Consider the following 19,712-nt stretch of genomic DNA (forward strand, 5'->3'; position numbering starts at 1 on the left):
TTTTCACCCTACCCCTCTGAGCAACAGCAGGGTGCACTTCCTACTCCCTTGAAGTTAGACGTAGCCACGTGGCTTGCTTTGACCAATGGAAATGAGCATAGGGGACCAAAGTCACTTTCAGGAGTGACTACATTTGATGGTCTGGCTTAATTCTCCAGGGGACATGGGTGGATTGGAGACACACAGCGAGCCCCATGGACAATTGCCCAGAACCACAGCAGACTTGGCAAAAGCAAAAATTAAACCTCGGCTGCTTTAAACCACTGAAATGGTACATTATTTGTTACCGCCACACAAGCCAGCTTACCCTCTTTCTTACAAGTACCAACTTCATAGGCCTTTTGTGAAGGTTACGTGAGAAATGTATGTGAGTACTTGGCCTGGTGCCTGGTGCACAGCTATTTGTATTTATCAGAAAAGAAGTGCTCCCACTCCACAAGTTTCAAGGAAGAAAAGTATTTCATGTGCTTCTGTGGGGAATCGGACACTTTCCTATTTGATGAGGAAAATTAGAGGTATTTACAGCTCACAGAATGGTGGGTATCCCCCAGCCCTGGACCCCAGAACTGACCAGAATTAAGAGTGACAATAGACTCTGAATATATCTCCAAATTCATATAAATCTTACTACTCTAAATACTGATGACACAATCTTTCCACTTCTCAGGTTTTTAATACTTCCGTGTGAGCTACAGCAGTGAGCATGATGGCACTTAATGGTTTTTAGTGGGAAATTCTAACACTATAAACTCAGTTTTAAGACTACAGAGAGAGCCAAATCTAGGTCAGTAATGGCGAACCTTTTGAGCTTGGCGTGTCAGCATTTTGAAAAACCCTAACTTAACTCTGGTGCCGTGTCACATATAGAATTTTTTTGATATTTGCAACCATAGTAAAACAAAGATTTATATTTTTGATATTTATTTTATATATTTAAATGCCATTTAACAAAGAAAAATCAACCAAAAAAATGAGTTCGCGTGTCACCTCTGACACGCGTGTCATAGGTTCGCCATCACTGATCTAGGTGCACGTACTAGGAAAAAGCCAGGTTTTATTAGAAAGATGGCGAAATGAATCTAGAGAAACTTAAAAAAAAACCCAGCCAGCTATTCACTACTTTACAATGTTTTAGAGCCGAGCTAACAAGTAGCCATGTGTCTGCTGTTTGCTGGGCACTTCTGAGCAGGTATGATTCGTGCCATTGCTAACAAGAAACAGCTATGATAATCCAAGCGGGTGAAGAAAACCTTCAGGTGTTGCTGACTTTCTAACTACATTTTCGTTACACTCGAATTCATTCAAAAACCTACATTAAGAGACACGAGGTACAAAATGTGTTCATGTTTTGCTTGGACAGATTTTGGCTCCTAGCAATTAATGCTTTCAGTCCCATTAAGCATATAAATAATGCTTTGTGACATTACAGTATTTCTCATTACAGATCGATTTTGTAGCATTTGTTCATAATCAGACTTGAAATGTTACCTAGAAACAAAATATGTTTTCCTTGAAACAGTCAGACCCTATTAGAAATCTAAGGCTTTACAAATCACCATGTTAACAGCTATGTCCCCTAGCTACGATTTTCTTTCCTTAAATAGTGTTAAATTCAGCCCCAGAAGCCCTGGTTTCTTTGAGGGTTCTCTTCTTATGTGCACTGACTTGAAAGGAAAAACTTAGTGCTCAAACTATATTTAACATCTTACTGTGTATAACTTAATAAATCAACCGATATTCCCGTTTGGGGGAAAAAGAATGTTAGCACCTTTTTAAAGTGTTATGCTTATAATTAGGTTACACAGAATTTCTCATTTTTTTAAAGACAGGTTTTCACTGCTTAAAAAGAAAAATGTTGTCAGCCTGTTTCTAGGTAGGAGGAGCTATTTTAATTTCCTGACCATGTAATCATGTACTGTGGGAGAGCAGAGAAACAAAGAAAACCTATGTCAGATTGGCGATTTGGAGCAGTGAAACTTAGTGCTAAACACCTACAAGAAGAGACATGAGGTACAAAATGTATTCATGCTTTGCTTGGACAGATTTCGGCTCCTAGCAATTAATGCTTTCAGTGCCATTAAGCATATAAATAATGCTTTGTGACATCACAGTATTTCTCATTACAGAGATCTTGAAGACAGGAACATCTGGATTTGAATTTTGTCCCTGCCATCTAATCACTGTGGAATCTTGGACAAAATTACTTATATTCTCATTCAGCACATGTTCACTGTTTATTTTATATTTTCCAGAAAAATTTCTTCCCCTGACATATAGTCTCTGATTAAAGCTAACAACCTCTCATTCTTCAGCAAATACTTGGAGTACTTATTATAGGCTGGGCTCTCATGTTCCAAATTCCTGGAAATAGGAGTAAATTAGATGGACCAGACTCTATTGTTCTCTCAAAGCTCATCATTCTAACTTGGGGAAGATGAACAATATACAAAGATAATGTCCAGTGTTATAGTTGGTTGAATGGTGGTCCCCAAGACATGTCTACCTCCTAGCCTGGAACTTGTGAATATGAACATATATCCCTGTCGTTAAGTGGCACATGGTCTTTGCAGCTTTAACTAAGTTAAGGATCTCAGGATGAGGAGAAGGAGAGATTCTCCCCTAGAGCCTCCTTGATGTCACTCTGGCCTCTAGAACTGAGAGAATGAGCTTCTTTGGTTGTCTGTTAGCCATTCACTTTGTGTAATTTGTACAGCAGCCCTAGGAAACAAATATCAATGGAAATCTGTATCAAAAAAAATGAAACAGAAATGAGATAGGGATTTGAATGGGTACTAAAATCGTGCACTGCTTAACAACGGTCAATGATGGACCCTATACACGATGATGGTCTACCAGTTAGCCTAGGAGTGTAGGAAGGTAGACCATCTATGTTTGTATAAATACACTCTATGGTCACACAACAAAAGTGCCTAAGAACACATTTCTCAGAACATATCTCTGTTACTCAGTGGCACGTGACTATACTATAAATGTTGGAGTCCGGAAGGCTCTATTGAGGAAGTACCATTTTGAGTTCCCAGAGAATGTGAGAGATAGTGTTGTGAATTTGAGGGGACAGCAAGTGTGAAGGGTCCAACCTAGGAGTGAATTTGGTGTTGAAGGACCAGAAAGGCAGTGGGCCAGCAATAGGAAGCAAATGGGAGAGTGATAAGGTGATGCCGATGAGACAGCAAGGGACCAGACTCAGAGGGCTTGGTGAGAAATCTGGATATTCTTCCAGTTGAGAGCTATCTCAGAAAGATGTTAAAATGGCCTACAGATTCCCTAACTAGCATAGAGGAAGAAGGAAGTACCCATTTATTAAATCAGTAAATACAAGGATATTCTGAACATTCTTAGTACTTGATCTAAAACCCCCAGACCCTTTGTAATTTTACTCATGTTAACCCATCCTATTTAATTCTCTGTGAATAAAGGCACAGTACATGTGAAGTCAAACACCACAGGACACAGTAGAAAATCCTCAGTGGGATTTTTTATTTCATTCACTTCCTACTTACAAGGTAGCATTTCAACCTGTAAACGTTGTTTCCTCCAGTTCAGCCAATGGCTTAGAACATCACCTTGTCCTAATTCCACGGTGTGAGTGGTCCCCTGGCAGGTCCAAGAGTCGCGGAATCACTGGGACTGGGGTGCAGCCCCCCACCAGGCAGGCTTCCCTGGGATTCCCTCCTTCAATCCTATCGATCATCAGCAAAGAAATGGATCACTTCTCTATCCACTTTTTCAAGGATCAGACCTACCTCATTTATATGTCAAGGTAATCTTCCCAAGTATAATAACATGTTTACCATTTTCCTATAGTTCGCCAAATGCCTGCCATTCATCTTTTCCCTACCTCTAACATTCCTTTCTTTTTCACATTATCTTTCTTCATTGATTCTTATTGTAAAAACAAAAAACAAAAAAAAACAAAGATGTGGATTTGTTGTGCACATTACCAGGTCCATACAGAAAAATGCACAGAGGTTTTATACTCCACTTACAGTAACAGCTCAGAGTACAAAGTCAAGAAGGAAGAATCTGAAGTATTAGACTTGTTCTGAAATAAGCCCGCACAGGATGACACCACTGTAACTTTATCAGTTTTCCCTCACTAATTTTTCAATGTGGCAAATATAAAAATTTCAGTTAAAATACATAGCAGTCACTCCATATACTGCTCCCCCAACCCACCCAACTTCTCAGTACTAGGGCTTTTTCTAATCTTATTCCCCTTTAAATTTAATGAAAAAGGCTAAAAAGTCATGTTTTTGTAATGTATCCCCACCCCCAAAAATACTGTGATTTACAAAAGATTTTAAGGTGTTTGTAGAGATATCTTATTGAAGGAATAGAAATGACTATTTCGCAGTAAACATTGAGTGAAAAGCAATTTTAAGCCCAATCTGAGGTTATAAACTGCTGTTTCAGGGACACAACTGCTATAAATTAGACAACTGCAGCAACCATCCAAGACAATAAAAGAAAGCCCATGACAGTCTGTCATGTCATGCTGAGTGTGTATCAAAGTTCATCATGATTTTTTGTGAGGTCTTCTCCATAATTGGTAGCTTGGCTTCCAACAAACATGTTCCAGTTCTCCAATATCTCCTCTTTAGTTAGCTTTTCATCCTGCCGGGAGAGGAAAGAGCTGTGTTATCGAAGCTCTAGTAAATGAATAGCATGAAGCTCTATGTTAGTTCACTGATTTGCAACACTTGAAACGCTACACTTATTAAGAAGCTGCTAGGTACTGTGCAAAAATATATTAGGTAAGTCCCCCAGGAATTCAGAAGCTCGACCAACTGTCTACAAGCAGTGCTGGCATTCCCAAAAAGGGCCTTTGAAGAAGTCCACTTCCCTTTCATGGACCGCATACCACACAATTGTCTCCTAAGAGTTGGAGCAGTGATCAAAGTGGAAAAAGGCAGGTCTTTATAAATCTTGCTTACTTATTTATGTGGATATGTATCAATAGATATTGAAGTGCTGGGCACAGAGCTAGAAGTGTGCGCTTGCCTGAGGATGCCTTATGTTTTAATGGGCTGCACTTTCTTGTGCCTGACACATCATGGATGTTGGATAAATATCTGCTGACTGAATGAATGGATGAACAAAGTTGTCTTAAGGCAATGCAGGGTGTCTCTCTTAAATCCATGCCCTGCCCACAGCAAACAAAATTCTGCAATTCTAGGAAATGGGAGTGAATGTAAGTCTGTGGCCCACAGCTGACTCTCCAGGAATGTCTTGACCTAATGATCTCACTGTGGATTATCATGGTATTGGGTCAAGTTTACAGGTCTCTGACGTAGGGCAAGAATGAGAAATGTCAATAAGGCACAGGGGCACAGGCCAATGCTATCACAAAAAAGCAAACAGAACCAATCTTATGTAAACTGTCTCTCTTCAAAGACTGACTCCAGAAGAATGTGAAATACCCTGTTTTTGTCCGACTCATACACCAGGTGTCTGGCCTCAGCCTGTGCGTGGTCATAGTCTTGGGGGAGGATCCAGTGGCGAATCTCATCTTTGTCCAACTTCCCATCCTTGTTCAGGTCCCTGAATTCAGTAAACTGCTCCCGTTCTGACAAAACCCAGTCTGGCTCAGGGCCATTCTCCTCGTGGGAAAACATATCCGCTGGAAAGGAAGGTTGATCTTGGTTAGGAAGACAGGTGGGAAGGGACATCAAAGAAAACCTGACCTCCTGAGTTTTTGGAAGGACAATGACCAATCTAGAGACCTAACCCAGACATCCGGTGGGCAGTTTCTTGAGAATAATACTGCAATGATTTATCCACTATGGAAGTCGCCTGGTGGGAGAGAAAGAACTGAGCTTAGGAGCCAGAAGATAAAAGATGACTCAGTTCCGTGCCGAGGATTAAGTCACCCATTTCAATGGCTGAATCTGAAATTGCCTTGTCTGCAAAATGGAGATGATAATAATTTACAAATCACAGGGTTATTATGAAGGTCAGGTGGGACACTTCCTATGAAAGCCCTCTAAACCCAAACTAGCACTATACAGGTGAAAACTCATAACCACCATCAAGCACCTTCTATGGTCCAGATACTTTATAATGTACTTTACATACACAACAATCCTATGAAGTCGGTCTTGTTATAATTTCCATTTTATAGATGAAAATACTGAGGCCACAGCTAGTATGAGCTTGAGGTTGCATAGAAACATGGGCTTATCTACCATGTTCATTCCTATTGTCGTTTACATAATTTCCAAAGGGTTTTCACGTATATCACTTTATTTCATTTTTATAACAATTCTATAAGATAGATCATGATCCCTGTTTTACAAAATGGCAAAAGGAGAAAAAAGGCAAAGTTTTTGCACTGTTTTCTAAATTACTAGATAATCTTAGAAAAGAGAGATACCCTGTGGGCAGTTTCTCTTTAATGGAAACACAACTTGGGAATGTCAGGTGGTACAGGGAGCAGGCAGTGAAGGTAAAAGAGAGGTAAGACCCTTGGTTCTGCTACAAGGTAGAATCACACCTGACATCTGCATAGTGTTTTTGAGAAATGGCTGTCACATACATTAGCTTGAGCTCCATCCAGTTCTGGAAGCATGGGTGCTGTGTATTCCCATTTTACAGACGAAGAAACTGAGGCTTACAGTGATTGCATGACTCCCCTGGGGTCACAAAACGAGTAAGTGGAGAAGCCAGGACTTCTAATTCCACTGTGCTCTTTCCCATTACACATCACCACTGGGTTTGCACTCATTCCCTCCTGAAGAGAAGTCACTTGCTAGACAAGTCTATGCTACAGGCCTTTCTGACTGCAAATTGCTCAGAATTTGATTTGCAGGTACAATGTCCCCATCTGCCTCTCTGCTCAGTGTAAAGAATGGAATGTTGGTTTTAGGCAGAGCCACTAAAGGAGTTTTGCCTCTGATGCTGCACTGTTTCAATGCAGAATTCAGGAAAGCTAGGAAGAGCACACATCCTTAGTCAAAAGTGCTGCATGGTTTTAATCAGCCAGCCTTTTCTGTTAGTCTAATCCCATCCCCACTGTCAAGGCGTCTGCGGCTCTGAACCTTCCCTCAGATGTGCACCAAGCAAGAGGAGAGCTCTGCTCTTGCCCTGACGAGGGGCTGTCAGCATCTGTTATTCTACAATTAGTGCCACCAAGATCACTTTAAGGACTGTGGCGAAAGCTACCTGTTACACCACAGACTGACAGAGAACAGCGTGACGTTCCTGGGATCAATTCCTAAAGACTAGAAGCAATTCTGCCCTTCATTACTGAAGGCACTTGTTCTTGGGTAAGGGGTGGCAAAATCACACAATCACAGGCCAAAGACCGATGGCAACTGGGGCTCTGGTTTTACAATGAAAGGGAATCAACAGCTTCTAATCAATATGTGTATAAGAATTACAGTGATCCCATCCCTCGAATGATTTACCAGCTTTACCTTGTTGAGATTTGGGAAAAGAGGGGGTATCATGAGAAGGCAGCCATGCGCCAAAGCACTGAAGTAGCAGCTGATGAGGATCAAATAGAAATTTCCATGTTGCCTGCTCCAGTCCTTTACGCTTGGAGGCTTTGGGGCTGCCGGGAAGGACTCTAACCAGCAACGGTGGGTTCCGACCCAGCTACATTCGAGTTGCATTCAGGCAGTGCTCAGTTGCCTGAAAATGCCCTTCTTGACATTGCTCACGTGGAGCCCTTCAGAACAAAATGCTAGATATGGCCCTCCCAATGAAAGGATCAAAAACAAAACAGCTATATTAGGGGGCAATTATGCAAAAGGATTTACCTGTAAGAAGGAATGCTTTTCTGCAGACAGCCTGGGCATATAAGTAGCTCTACTGATCATAGCTTTGTCTACTTAGAGCTGTAGGCCCTGCGGACCCAGTCTGATTTCAGTCCTTTCACTGAGACTGTCTGCTCTACACTCACTGTACATCTACGGCATCTCCCATCGCATTTCGCAAAGGTAAAACTACACAGCGTGATGAAGGGCACCCCTGAGAGTTGTGGGGACCACTGCTGGCCATCCTACAGGCAGGGGCCAGCCTCTGGTCTCTGCTCCACTGAATGATGTCTAATAATTCCTCCCTGACATCACTGCACTAGGGATGGTGTAACAAGTCCCTCACAAGAGCGACACCTACGGACTTGTAGCGGTTGCTAACAGAGATGTCTGGAGAAAGTACATGTGGGTGGAGGAACGTTGCCCAGTGGAGACAGCTGAGCAGGACCCAGGCTGCACTTACCGATATACTCATCCTGGTCCACAAACCCATCCCCATTCTTGTCGATGTCCTCCAGAGTTTCCTAGGAAGCAAACAGAAAACAGAATGCAAGGTGGCTTTGCGCTCTCAGTCAGTCTTAGAGTTCTGACTACTGTCCTTCGTCTGGCTTTTATGGTTGAACGCTTGGTGACTTCGGGCTTGTCTCCTTACCTCCTGTGCACCACTGCAGTGGTTTCCGTCCTTTCTCCCTACTCCCAGTTTTCATAGAACACTCTTCAAATGAAAATGTATGTGGAAGTCCAGAGCTGCCCTGGTTATATGCCAGCCCAACCACTTCCACCATCCAGCCAAGTCATCCCCAGGGGGTACCTGGGAGGACCCAGCTTGAGAACCACCGGACCAGATGGTCAGAGATAGATTCCAGGGCTAACTGGACAATGAACACGGGGTGGTGTCAGAAAAATATGAAACAGCGGGCAATTGAGAAGTAAAAGTCTATCTGACTTTCGGGTGTATTATGTTCTGTATTTAGCATATTTGACTTCAGGATTAGGCATTTTGCCATGGGGAGTATTTCAATGAGTTTAATGTCCATTGCCTCAGCAACTCAAAGGCACATAATCCACTTATGGCTAATTCTTCATCTTCATCGCCCTCTGGCAAATCAGCTATCACTAAGTGGATGTTGGGCAGTAAAAAGAAATGATTCTCCGAGCCATTGCTCAGTCCTTAGGTCATGAGGATGAAGCAGGAGGCAAGAGTGGGCCCAACCACCAACTGCATAACTAAAATAGCCCTGAGCTGGTTATAAACAAAAGCTTCAGCCACCTGTTTCCCAGCATGGAGGCAGCTTGCCTCAGGTTATCTGACCAGGAAGCAAGTGACCACATTATATTAAGACATTTGAGACTCTGCCCTGACCGGTTTGGCTCAGTGGAGAGCGTAGGTCTGCGGACTGAAGGTTCGATTCCAATTAAGGGCATGTACCTTGGTTGCGGGCACATCCCCAGTAAGGTGTGCAGGAGGCAGCCAATAGGTGATTCTCTCTCATCATTGATGTTTCTATCTCTCTCTCCCTCTCCCTTCCTCTCTGAATCAGTAAAAATATATTTAAAAAAAAAAAAAACAAAGACATTTGGGACTCCACAAAACACTATGGAAAGCCACCACACTCAGAGGCCTTTACAAGCATAGCTGACCCTCAAAGCCCATAGGATCTGATCTATTCATCCTCTGAAGACCCAACCTAAGGGGAGCATCCTTTCCAGCCATGGTTTTCACTTTATGTTTCTGTACAGCTTAACAACCCAATATATTCCATTTCAGAGTCTTTTTTTAGTTCCCTCAAAGCTTAAAAGTGGACAGAGACTAGCTAGTTTCCTTATCAAACCCATTTGCTCTTTTTGAGCACATATCTAAACTATTTCCCAGCCTCATCACATCTAGGAGGAGCTGGAAGAATGAAAAAGGAAGGGATGTGTCATTTCCGGTCAGAGCAGTTAGGTAGACTGACTGCCTTCTCCTCCTTTCCTCTTATCTACCAGCTGGCAGCTACCAGGACGACCTTGAGGCCACAGGATGGTGGTGTATAAGATGGAAGCAGCCTGGCTGCCTGATAGCTCTTAGAGGAGAACTGCCCAGAAAACCTACCTGACTGGGACCATCTGCCCTGGAAGTGGTATAAGCAAGAAATAAGCTTTGATTGTGATAAATGGCTATGATTGGGGGCTACTTGTTACAGCACCTAGCCTGCCCTGACTCATTTACTGGGTGGACAGGTATTCCAATGCACTCCACTTCAGGGTCCCTCTCCAATTCCCCTCAAGATGAAGAACATTCTCTCTTTGGAAGACAAGGCAAGATCTTGGTGTAGCATTTGCTCTGGTCTTCTCCCAGCCTAGGGACTTCTTTTATCTTACCAAAACCACAATTTCTTTCATATGCTCAAACTCCTCAGGGTGCAGAAAGGCGGTGAACTCCTCCCGAGTGGCTGTCTGGTCACCATTGAGGTCTGCAGCTTTGAACCTTCTCTCGTCGCGTGGCAGCATCTTCTTAAAGGTGTGATGATCGGAAGAATCCTGAAACTCTGCGGGGTTTCCTGCAGGATGTGCACACAAACATTTCAACTGGGCTGCTAGGGAAGGCATTTCCTGCCAGATCACTGGTAACTTCATGCCCAAAGAAGGACACATGGGACTAAAGATCCTGACCTCTCGAGTTCTCTGACACCATTTATTTCAGAATGCCTCTCGTATCTGCCCCTTCTTACCACCCCATAATACAGCCCTACTGGGTATATTAAGGGAATTCTAGTAGTGGTTACGAGCACAGGCTTTCGACCATACTAAAGCCATACTTCGCTTTGCTGAACCCTGCTTTCATCATATCATTCTTTGCTCCAGAACATGCAGAGGCTCCCTAGTACCACATTTTGTCTAAATGCTTCTGCCTGGCTTTCAAGGTCTCCCTTAATCTGTCTGTGAATCTGTGCATCTTCGGTGCTTCTCAGACCTGTCCCCTCACTGTCGACCACACACCTAGCGGGTCTGCACCCTGTGCTTTGCACACACCATTCCATCATTCCCAAAACAGGTGTGTCTCATATCCAAACCCTGCCCATTGCTAAATGCATCGCTGTACCTTTGCCCTTCCAGCTGAACCACCTCCCCCACTCTCTCTCCAAATACAAATCCATTCTTCCAGGCCCAGCTCCCAAGCCACCCTCTACCAGAAGTCTTCCCCGATAGCTCCAGCCCACTTGCTATCTGAAATCGGCAGCACTGTGAACTGTATGGCAGACATGCTGCCTCTCTGCTTTGTTCTGAGTGTACCCTTGAGATCGTAGCTCAGGGAGGGTGGCAACCTAAATCACTTTTCATTAGATCCTAGACCCCTGCCACTACTCACCACCTAGGATCTCATACAGAGTAAGCAACCAAGTGCATTCTTAGTAAGCAGAGCAGGATGTTACACAAGTAGGTTCTACTTAGGAGGTTGTGACATCCCCCGAAGGGGGTGGATATGATGAGGGAGTAGAGAGTCTCTGCAAAAAGCTTGTTATGTGGGCCCCAGCTGTGTAATCTCTCCTGCAGCACCTCTTACCTAGGTAGTAACCATAGGTGGCTTGTTTATATTCCTCCCAGGAAATTTTATCGTCCTTGTCCCTATCATAATCCTTCCAGACTTTAGCAACATTATCATAGATGTATCTCTTCTGCACCCGTTTAATCCAGGTTTTCAGCTCCTCCGTGGTGACAAAGCCATCCCCATCACTGTCAATTCGATCGACAATCTTCCTGTAGTTAAAAAACAAGGCTATTATCAAGACTTGCATGATCCTGATCCAGAGAAAGATCAAACGCCTGCAGAATCTAAAATGCATAGACACAAGCCCAATGATCCGATGGTGCTGGAAAGGACCTTCAAGTTCATCTCTTCCAAGAACGACATGCCTTCCTCCCACCCAGTGCCACTGGCAGACACTACTAGTGGGTCATGTTCCTTTGTCCTAATGAACCGAGATGTGGCCTCAGAATCCTTTTCAACACGGTGCTCTGCAGATAGGCAAGACCAACTGATTAGTGTCGATTTGTAGCGGTCTTCCCTGATGCAGTCTTTAGAATAATGGAAACTGAGGCTGAGAGAACTTGAATTACTGTTCCAAGATCACACAGCTGGTATTTGGTACAATGGGTGAAGAAGTGACTTTAGGTCCAATCTAAAAAAATGAAAAATTCTATGTAAACCAACAGATAAGTGAGTTCTTATGGTTTCTGTGGTTTTGTTTGTTTTTTAAACTCACCACTTTGTAGCCAAACACTTGACACTTGAAGCCAAGAGACCAGATCTTGTTGGACAAGCATAAAATGTTGGGGATGAAAGAACCTTGACATCAGTGAAACCTATTCAAGAAACGTGAGCAGCTAAGCAGCTCCAGGAGCCCGAACCTCCTGCTCTTCAAGACCCCTATGCCCACTGGTATCTCCTGTTCCACAGCTGGCCCAGGTTCCAGCAATTTCCCACTGGACTCCATTGAGGTACGCCAAACACTAGTCCAAAGCAAAGTTCCGGCTAGTATTCACCAGCATCGACCTCTAGGCCAAAGGGTCCAAACCAGGGACTCCATCCCTGTAGGAAACTTCAAAGATACCCACAGGTTATTCCTAATGTTTAAAAAAGTTTTACCCTGATAGTCCACTTATTGGGAGGAGGTCATACAGGTGGATTAGGGATTTGTTTCTTTGCTTTGGGCTGGAATTCTATCAATTCAGTGGTAAAATTTTCTTACTGTGAACAGCAGTTTTGATTGGCAGTTTCTCTTTTGATTAATTAGATATGGGAAATGAATTCATAAGTACTTAAGTCTCCATCTCCCACCTGGTACCGAGGGGGGCCAGAGCTCCTTTCTCAGGAAGGTGTAAGCATTACTAATAGCTTTAATGGGTCCTTTCATTTGCAATTGTAACTTCTCCATATTGAAAGACAAAGCCTCAGGTATCTTCAGGCTTCCTTCCAGGATACCACAGCCAGACCCAGCAGAATTCTTTCAACACTGCAGTGCTAAACCTACCTACTATGTGCCAGGCACTGCTCCAATGCCGGGACACAGAGGTGACATGCCCATCAGTTATCCAAAGCTGGCTGAGGAACAGAATCTCAGACCAGCAGAGACCTAATGTCAGACTGTGAATAACCTTTTCTTGTGGAAAAGACAGCATCTAATTGATGACAAATAACGGCAGGGACATAGTCAGCCTGACACCTAGAACTTACTATCTGTTGGAAGAATAAATATGATCTTAATCTCTCTTTTAAAAAATCTCAGGAGTGAGATACTGGGAAAGGCAGCTATGATGCAGACAAAGTCAATCCCTCTAGTCCAGTGGTCAGCAAACTGCGGCTCGCGAGCCACACGCGGCTCTTTGGCCCCTTGAGTGTGGCTCTTCCACAAAATACTAACTTTTGCGCATGGGCCACGAAATTTCAATCGCACTGTACATGCACGCCTGCACGTGGTATTTTGTGGAAGAGCCACACTCAAGGGGCCAAAGAGCCGCATGTGGCTCGCAAGCCGCAGCTTGCCAACCACTGCTCTAGTCAAAACACCTGGATCTTGCCTAGTCCTGTGTGATAGGCAAATGTCTTGATTCTCTGAGTCTCAGTTTCTCCAATTGCAAACTGGAATACCTACTTCACCAGGAATGTGGTGGGGAATAAAGGAAAGAAAATGTGCCTTTCCACTAAGGACAGTAATTGGGTGGATGGAAAACTCAACAAACACCTAGCAGGTGACAGAAATGAACAAAGCCGCCAGGCCAAGCCTAGGGCAACCTGGAGATCCCCTGCCAGCTGCCAACAAGGGTGCCCCAGCTGCTCCAGACAATGGCTGCTACATGGGAATAATGGCCTGTGAGTGTCAAAGGGAAACCAGAAATAGACTTCCATTTCTTCTGTTTGTCACAGCAGGCAGCCTACAGGTCCCCACTTTGCAGCCCTCTGGCCTAGGTGTCTCCAGAGACCATAGAGCTGGCACACTTTCAGGATCAGGTCAGATGGTGGTGACAAAGTTGCCCAGATTCAGCCACGCTCCTCCCTCAGCAGCCCAGACTTGGAGGGGACTGTTGCACCAGGAGCTGTGTACAGAGAGGCGGCTTTTCATGCTCAACCACCCCATATCGCTCACACCCATCATTTCCCACCCTCTGCCTCCCCCACTTCTGGCTTGGATTTACCTTACAATTGAGTGGTATGTCCATTATCCATCCAGTGGCCCAGGCCAGAGACCCAGATGTCATCTGTGAGTCCTTGCTCCCTCTCTCCACCCCCACGCTAAGTCAAGAGTGAGAACTGCCAGTGCTCCCTCCCACATGCTTCTGGGTTCACCTCTCCTGCCTTCTGGACCCGCGCGCCTGGTTCAGGTGCTCATGGCCGTGATCCTTCACTGGTCTCCCCATCATGCCTCAGTTATGCTCTCCTCCCTACTGCCAGTCTGACTCTCCTAACAAGAATTTGGGTGATGACATTTCGGCCACATACAGGGTAACATCTAATCTCCACCTCTCAGAGGTCCCTCCTGCTCTGTTCTTGGTTTCCCTTCCACTCTCACTTCCCACTTCTTCTGCTCTGTCCCTTTATTGTCCTAATAGCTCCCATCCTCTAGATGCCAAATAAAGTCCGGGACATAGTCAGCCTGACACATAGTAGAACTCGTTTCAAAACCTTTAGAAGTGGATTGCTCTCTCTTCAGAAAATGCCTTTCTCTGGTGGGATGCCAGGCAACCTCTGAGTCATCCCACAAACTGATCCATCCCTACACCCCCAAGCCTCTCTCTCCAACCTCAGCCCTCACCTTAGTTTTTATGTGCTTTTGCAGCAATTATATCAGAACCTGCTTGTGTCTCGTTTGATTTTAAGAAGTTTGAGGCCTAGGGCACACACAGGTTTTCTCTCTGCACCTGCCAGGTACCTAACATGGTAGCTGGCACACAGTGGCCATTCAAATGTCTGCTGCATGAATAAACAAATGAAGTTAAGGCGTCCATACAAGGGTCAAAGGCAGACCAACTTCATCAGTCCTTGCTCTCACCACCAGGCTTACCCTTCGCGATGAAGGCATTAAACTGGAAGTTGTAGGACTGCAAACTACGAAGTTCTCTTTGCCAAACCCTAACCCCCCGTGCTCACTGGCACTAATGCAAATGGGGGCCACTCGGGGCTCCAGAACAAATCAGTTTTCAAGTGCCTCAAAGCAATACAATGGATTAAACTCATCAATGGCCCCCATTGTTAACTCCCAAACAGGAAGAGAAAGTACTTCTCTGCAAAATAAAAGGTGACTGTTTGAAGGTGACTTTGAAATTCAAAGATCTTTTTATCAGAGTAGGCAGATGGTGCACCTACACAATAGGTATAATTTAGCCTTATATCCCAACCAATCCCATTTGCCTTTGGTGGCCTCCAGCAGCACAGGGACAGCTGTGTTCCTTTTCATTTAGCAGCACGTGAAGATCTCCACCCCCCAGGAACCAGGTTCCAGGAGGCCTGGTGCCCAGGAGGCAGGGCTACTGGGACCCTCCCCAGCCCATCCTCCATCAGGCCGGCTATTGATTCCAGATAGCTTTGCACAATGCCCCAGTGTCTCCCCAGGGAACCTGCAGAGGGTGCGCTGAGATGTGACAAAGTTTTGTTTCCCTGGTCTGGTTTCTGACTCAACTGCTTTCAACAGTGAAGTTTACAATCCACCACACCACCCTCCAGCTTTTCGCCCTCAGCTGCCAAAGGACTGGGTGCCTCTGCAGACATCTGCTGGGAACACGGGGGGGGGGGGGGGGGGCAATTTCCACCTCCCACCCCTCATCCTCTATCCCCAAATGCCCCTCCCTTCTTAACAGGATTTTGATATCCCTACATCAGAGTTATGGGGGGATGAGGCAGAAGGCAGGAACACCTCAGCCCCAGTCCTGGGACACAGGCCAGGACTCAAGCCTCTCCTATGCTCATCCTGGCGACCTGCTTAGAAGCATCTCAAGCAAACTGGGAGGGTGGGGAAGAACTCCTTCACTGAAAGGCTACCGTGGACAAACTCTTCTTTTGTACACTCTCTACCCTTCCTTCTGATGCAACCACGGGGAGGGGCGGGCCCTCGCCGTCCTGGCTCCCGCGGCTGCTGCCACGTTCTCGCCTCCCCGCGGGGAGCCACCGCGGCTCGGGGGGCGATCTCCACGCGGGGGTCCCGGCGTCCGCAGGCACATTTCGCCAGCACCGCCGCTGCGCCCGCTGCACCCCGCCCTCAGGTCCGCGCGCCGATTTCTCTTTCGATTTGCGGCTCGAGTTCCGCGTGGCTCCCGCCCGGATGGCCCCGCGGGCACCTGCAACGCCCCCGAACGCAGCCCGGGCCGCGGCTCACCCCAGCCTCTCCTTGCTCTCCTCCGAGGTGAGCTGGTCGAAGGTCTTGGAGTCCTCCTTGCCCAGGAAGGCCTCGTGGTCGTACTGGAAGCTCTGGTTGTCCTCGGGCGGCCGCTCGCCCAGCTCCGAGTCGGGCCGCACCACGCGCTCCTTGCGCACCGTGGGCTTGGCCCGCAGCGCCTGCGGAGCCAGCGCCAGCACCAGCAGCAGCGCCAGGGCCAGTCCCAGGCAGTGGCCGCAGCTCCAGCGCGCCATCGGGAGGAGAGAGCGGCCGGCGGGGAGGCACCGAGCGAGCGACGAGACAAGCGACTTGGGAATGGGGGCTGGGGCCGGCGGGGGAAGGGGACGGGCCGCCCCTCGGTCAGTTCCCGCCCCGCGCGCGCGCCCGGCCGCGGACGGGGAATCTGCGGGCGGCGCGCTCACGGGCCCATTGGACGCCGGACTGCGGGGGGGAGGCCGGGCCGCCGAGCCACGTTGCCAGCCGGGGTGGTGGGCCGGGGCTCGGGTTTCGCCTCGGCCCCTCCCCTGATCTCAGCGCTGGGGGCGGGCCCAGGCATGCAGCGCTAGAGACTGGAGGGCTCATGGGAAGACTGGGAAGAAGTTCTTTGTCAAGCAACAGATGTTCAGAATAAAATTCCCTTTCTCTCCTTCCAGTTCCGGAGAACTGAAAGGGAGGCATGCCGCACCCCGATCTGCGTCCCAAACTTCCAGCCGGGAGTCCCAATCTCAGCCCCAGACCCCTCCCCAAGATGTGCCCTTAGACCAGATTCAACCCCTCTTACCCAAACTGGGAGTCTGGGTCACAAACACAAGAGGCTGGAAAGAGACCAGGGTGGGCAAGGACCCCTGGAACTGAGGGTCGTGAACTCAAATGTGCAGGAGGGCCAAGCAGGTAATTTCAAAGGACCAGGGCCCATCTAAACGGAGCAGCCCGTGCACTCCAGCACCAGGAGGAATGCAGACCCAAAGCTGGCAGAGTCCCATTTCCCCCAAAGAAATCGGGATTTCAGATGCTTATGCTTTCATCTCTAAATAATGACAATTCATTTTGCAAACGCACCAAGTGATCCAAACAAATCTTGTCTGTGCATTGAATCTGGAGTAAAGCTGCCAATGTAAAGACGCCTGTACAACTTTCTGCAGTGATGGGAATTCGCTCTACCTGGGCTGTCCAGGAGGTCGTGGCCACTGAGTGCACTTGATATGTAGCCAGTGTCGCTGAGGCTTTGACGTGTAAACGTAAATCGCCACATGTGGCTAGTGACTATCACTGGACAGTGCAGGTCCAGGGCAACAGTTCTTTTTGTGTCCAGTCTTTTGACACAGACTCATCGAAAGCCATGGACCCTCCTCCAGAAAAATGCACATACTGGCATGGATGTTGGGTTAAACTGTCAGGGGATTTACGGATCTTCTGAAGCTTCACTCGTGAGCCCCAGGTTAAGAATCCCTAGAAAACTAAAAGTGTGTTTAAGAGAGGAGCCCCTCCCCACACCCCTGACAGCTGTACTTCCAGGATTGTTCTGCTATCCCTGCTCTGCCCCTGGCCCATGCCCCTCACCCCCCCCCCCCCACTCCACTCCATCCCTGATAGTCTAGAAAAGACCCCTGGTCTGTGCTGCTTGCCCTCATATTAAGAATGTCTGGGCATTGCTAACAACAGTATAGATGCATCTACCTTTTGAAGACTTCTTTTAATCAACTAACACATAATCATTGTGTGCTCACCATGGCCTAAGCACTGGACTGGGAACTAAGAGTTCAATGAGAAACTGCACAGTCAAGGTCTCTGCAGAGCAAATAGGGTGTGTGAACATTCACTCATTCAATAAACTGGGCACCTGCTAAATGTCAGCGCTATACTGGCTATTGGTTACTGAGCAGCCATGGATTGCAAATCAGCGTGACAAGTGCTCCAAGAGGAAGGCATTCAGCGTTATAGAGGTACAGCAGAGGGACAGGGCCCAGACTTGGGGATTGATTGGGGAAAGCCTCCTGGAAGAGGGGATATCTAAATTGAGGCTGAAGGTGAGTTGGATAAGACAGACAGACAGCAGGGGTATGGGTGTATGAGAAGAGGATAAGGTCAAGTGTGAGCTGGCAGAAAGCAGTAGGGTTTGAGAGTAGTAGCAGTAATGTCCTTGTGATCCTGTACCTCTCTACCAGCTGGCAGTGAGGCCTGGGGATCTGGTCCTCGGTGCCTCACCCCACCTAAGCTGACTTTTTATGAAATGGGAAGTGCTGTGCTTGAGAACAGACAGGTTCCCCACTGCCAGTCTAGAGACCTGAATTTCTAGCAATAGACAAGCATTGTTTTGAATGTGTAAGAGCTCTCCATTAAAATGCAAGAGCCTTGAGAAGTAGGTGGCTTAGTACCTTCTGGGTTCATCAGGCAAGAATTGTTGAGTGGGGTTGGGGGATGGGGCTGAGAGGAGAAGGAGAAGGAGGAGGAGGCACAGAGAGGAAGAGATGGGAGCTAGAAAAAGAAGAGGAGGATCAGGAAGGGAATGGGAATTGCCACAAGCACTCTGGGCCCATGGGATGATCCAGACTCGCAGGAATGGGGAAGTACCTCCTTTGCTCCTGTTCTAGTAGGCTTCCTGCCAGACACTAGTGGTTTCCAGCAGTCATATTGTTCCAGAGGCAGTCTTGGCTCCATGGGAATTACCAGAGAATTCCAGCAGGGCTGTGAATGTGAAAGACTTTGTATGATTTCTCCTGGGCTTGCCTTTGTATTTTCTTTTTTGTATTTTCATCCTTCCACCATCATATGAGTGTTAAGTCCTCTCAACCAAAGAATCAGGAGTAGTGACTAGTACTAGTCAAAGTATTTACTGTGCAATTGCTTTCTTTCATCTTAAAATTGCTTTTTATTTCTCCCCATGTGCATGTATGGCTAAGTACAAGGTCATCTCTTAGATTAATCTCCATTCTTGATGAGACAAAGGGACCGGAAGCAAGAAGAGTGAAATTTAGCAGTGGGTTGAATCCGTGGAAAGGAAAAGCAAAATTTCCAATAGTTGAGTTGGTCATTTAGGGTGTGCTTATTTGTTGTATCTGGCTGTAAGTAACATCACCAACTACAACAAAATCCAACCAGAAGTCACTAAAATAGTAAGAAAACTTGATCATCTCATGTAACAAGAGTCATATCAATTTCAGATTGGTTAATTCACATGACTTGATAACATCATCAGGGACCAGGTTTTCTGTTTGTTTTCTCTCAGAGTCAGGGAGAAGAGGTGTGTTTCCTCCCTTTATCAGGAGGAAAACTTTCCCTGCAGACTTTCTTTCACATTTCATTGGCCAGACCTGTGTCACATGGTTACACCTGACCCAGTGACAGACAATGGAGGTGGAATTCCTGGAGTTGATGCTGACAAATCAAAATTCACTCCCTGGGACTGGAAGATACAGTTTCCTCTAAAGCACAGGATTGGGGTTCTGTACAAGGAAGAATGAGCAGGACGGCTGTGTCTGCCAGAGGGAATCATGTGAACTATTTTGATGCTTAAAGGCAGGCACTTTGACTGTTCTATCTCCCTCGACTTCTCCACCAAACAAAATTACACTCACTCTTCAAGGCC

General features: G+C 46.4%; 1 protein-coding gene across 1 annotated transcript; it reads right to left on the minus strand.

The window, feature by feature from the left end:
• Positions 1-3,469: 3,469 nt before the first annotated feature.
• Positions 3,470-16,438, minus strand: RCN1 (reticulocalbin 1). Its single transcript, XM_081100210.1, has 6 exons — positions 16,127-16,438; positions 11,323-11,516; positions 10,140-10,318; positions 8,242-8,302; positions 5,442-5,641; positions 3,470-4,635 (listed from the first exon to the last, which is right to left on the minus strand). Exons 1-6 carry the CDS (start codon positions 16,378-16,380, stop codon positions 4,528-4,530), a joined length of 996 nt encoding a protein of 331 aa, XP_080956336.1. The 5' UTR covers positions 16,381-16,438; the 3' UTR covers positions 3,470-4,527.
• Between the last annotated feature and the right edge of the window lie 3,274 nt (positions 16,439-19,712).

This window comes from Myotis nattereri, assembly GCF_964212035.1.
Source record: "Myotis nattereri genome assembly, chromosome: 9".
In the NCBI taxonomy this organism is placed as follows: Eukaryota; Metazoa; Chordata; class Mammalia; order Chiroptera; family Vespertilionidae; genus Myotis; species Myotis nattereri.

Bases quoted from the DNA above. Each gene is read 5' to 3' on its own strand.
- RCN1 (XM_081100210.1), bottom strand. From the start codon at position 16,380: ATGGCGCGCTGGAGCTGCGGCCACTGCCTGGGACTGGCCCTGGCGCTG. The intron at 11,517-16,126 runs GTGAGCCGCGGC...TTTTAACTACAG, and splicing joins GAGAGCAAGGAGAGGCTGGG to GAAGATTGTCGATCGAATTG. The intron at 10,319-11,322 runs GTAAGAGGTGCT...CACATCCTGCAG, and splicing joins CACCTATGGTTACTACCTAG to GAAACCCCGCAGAGTTTCAG.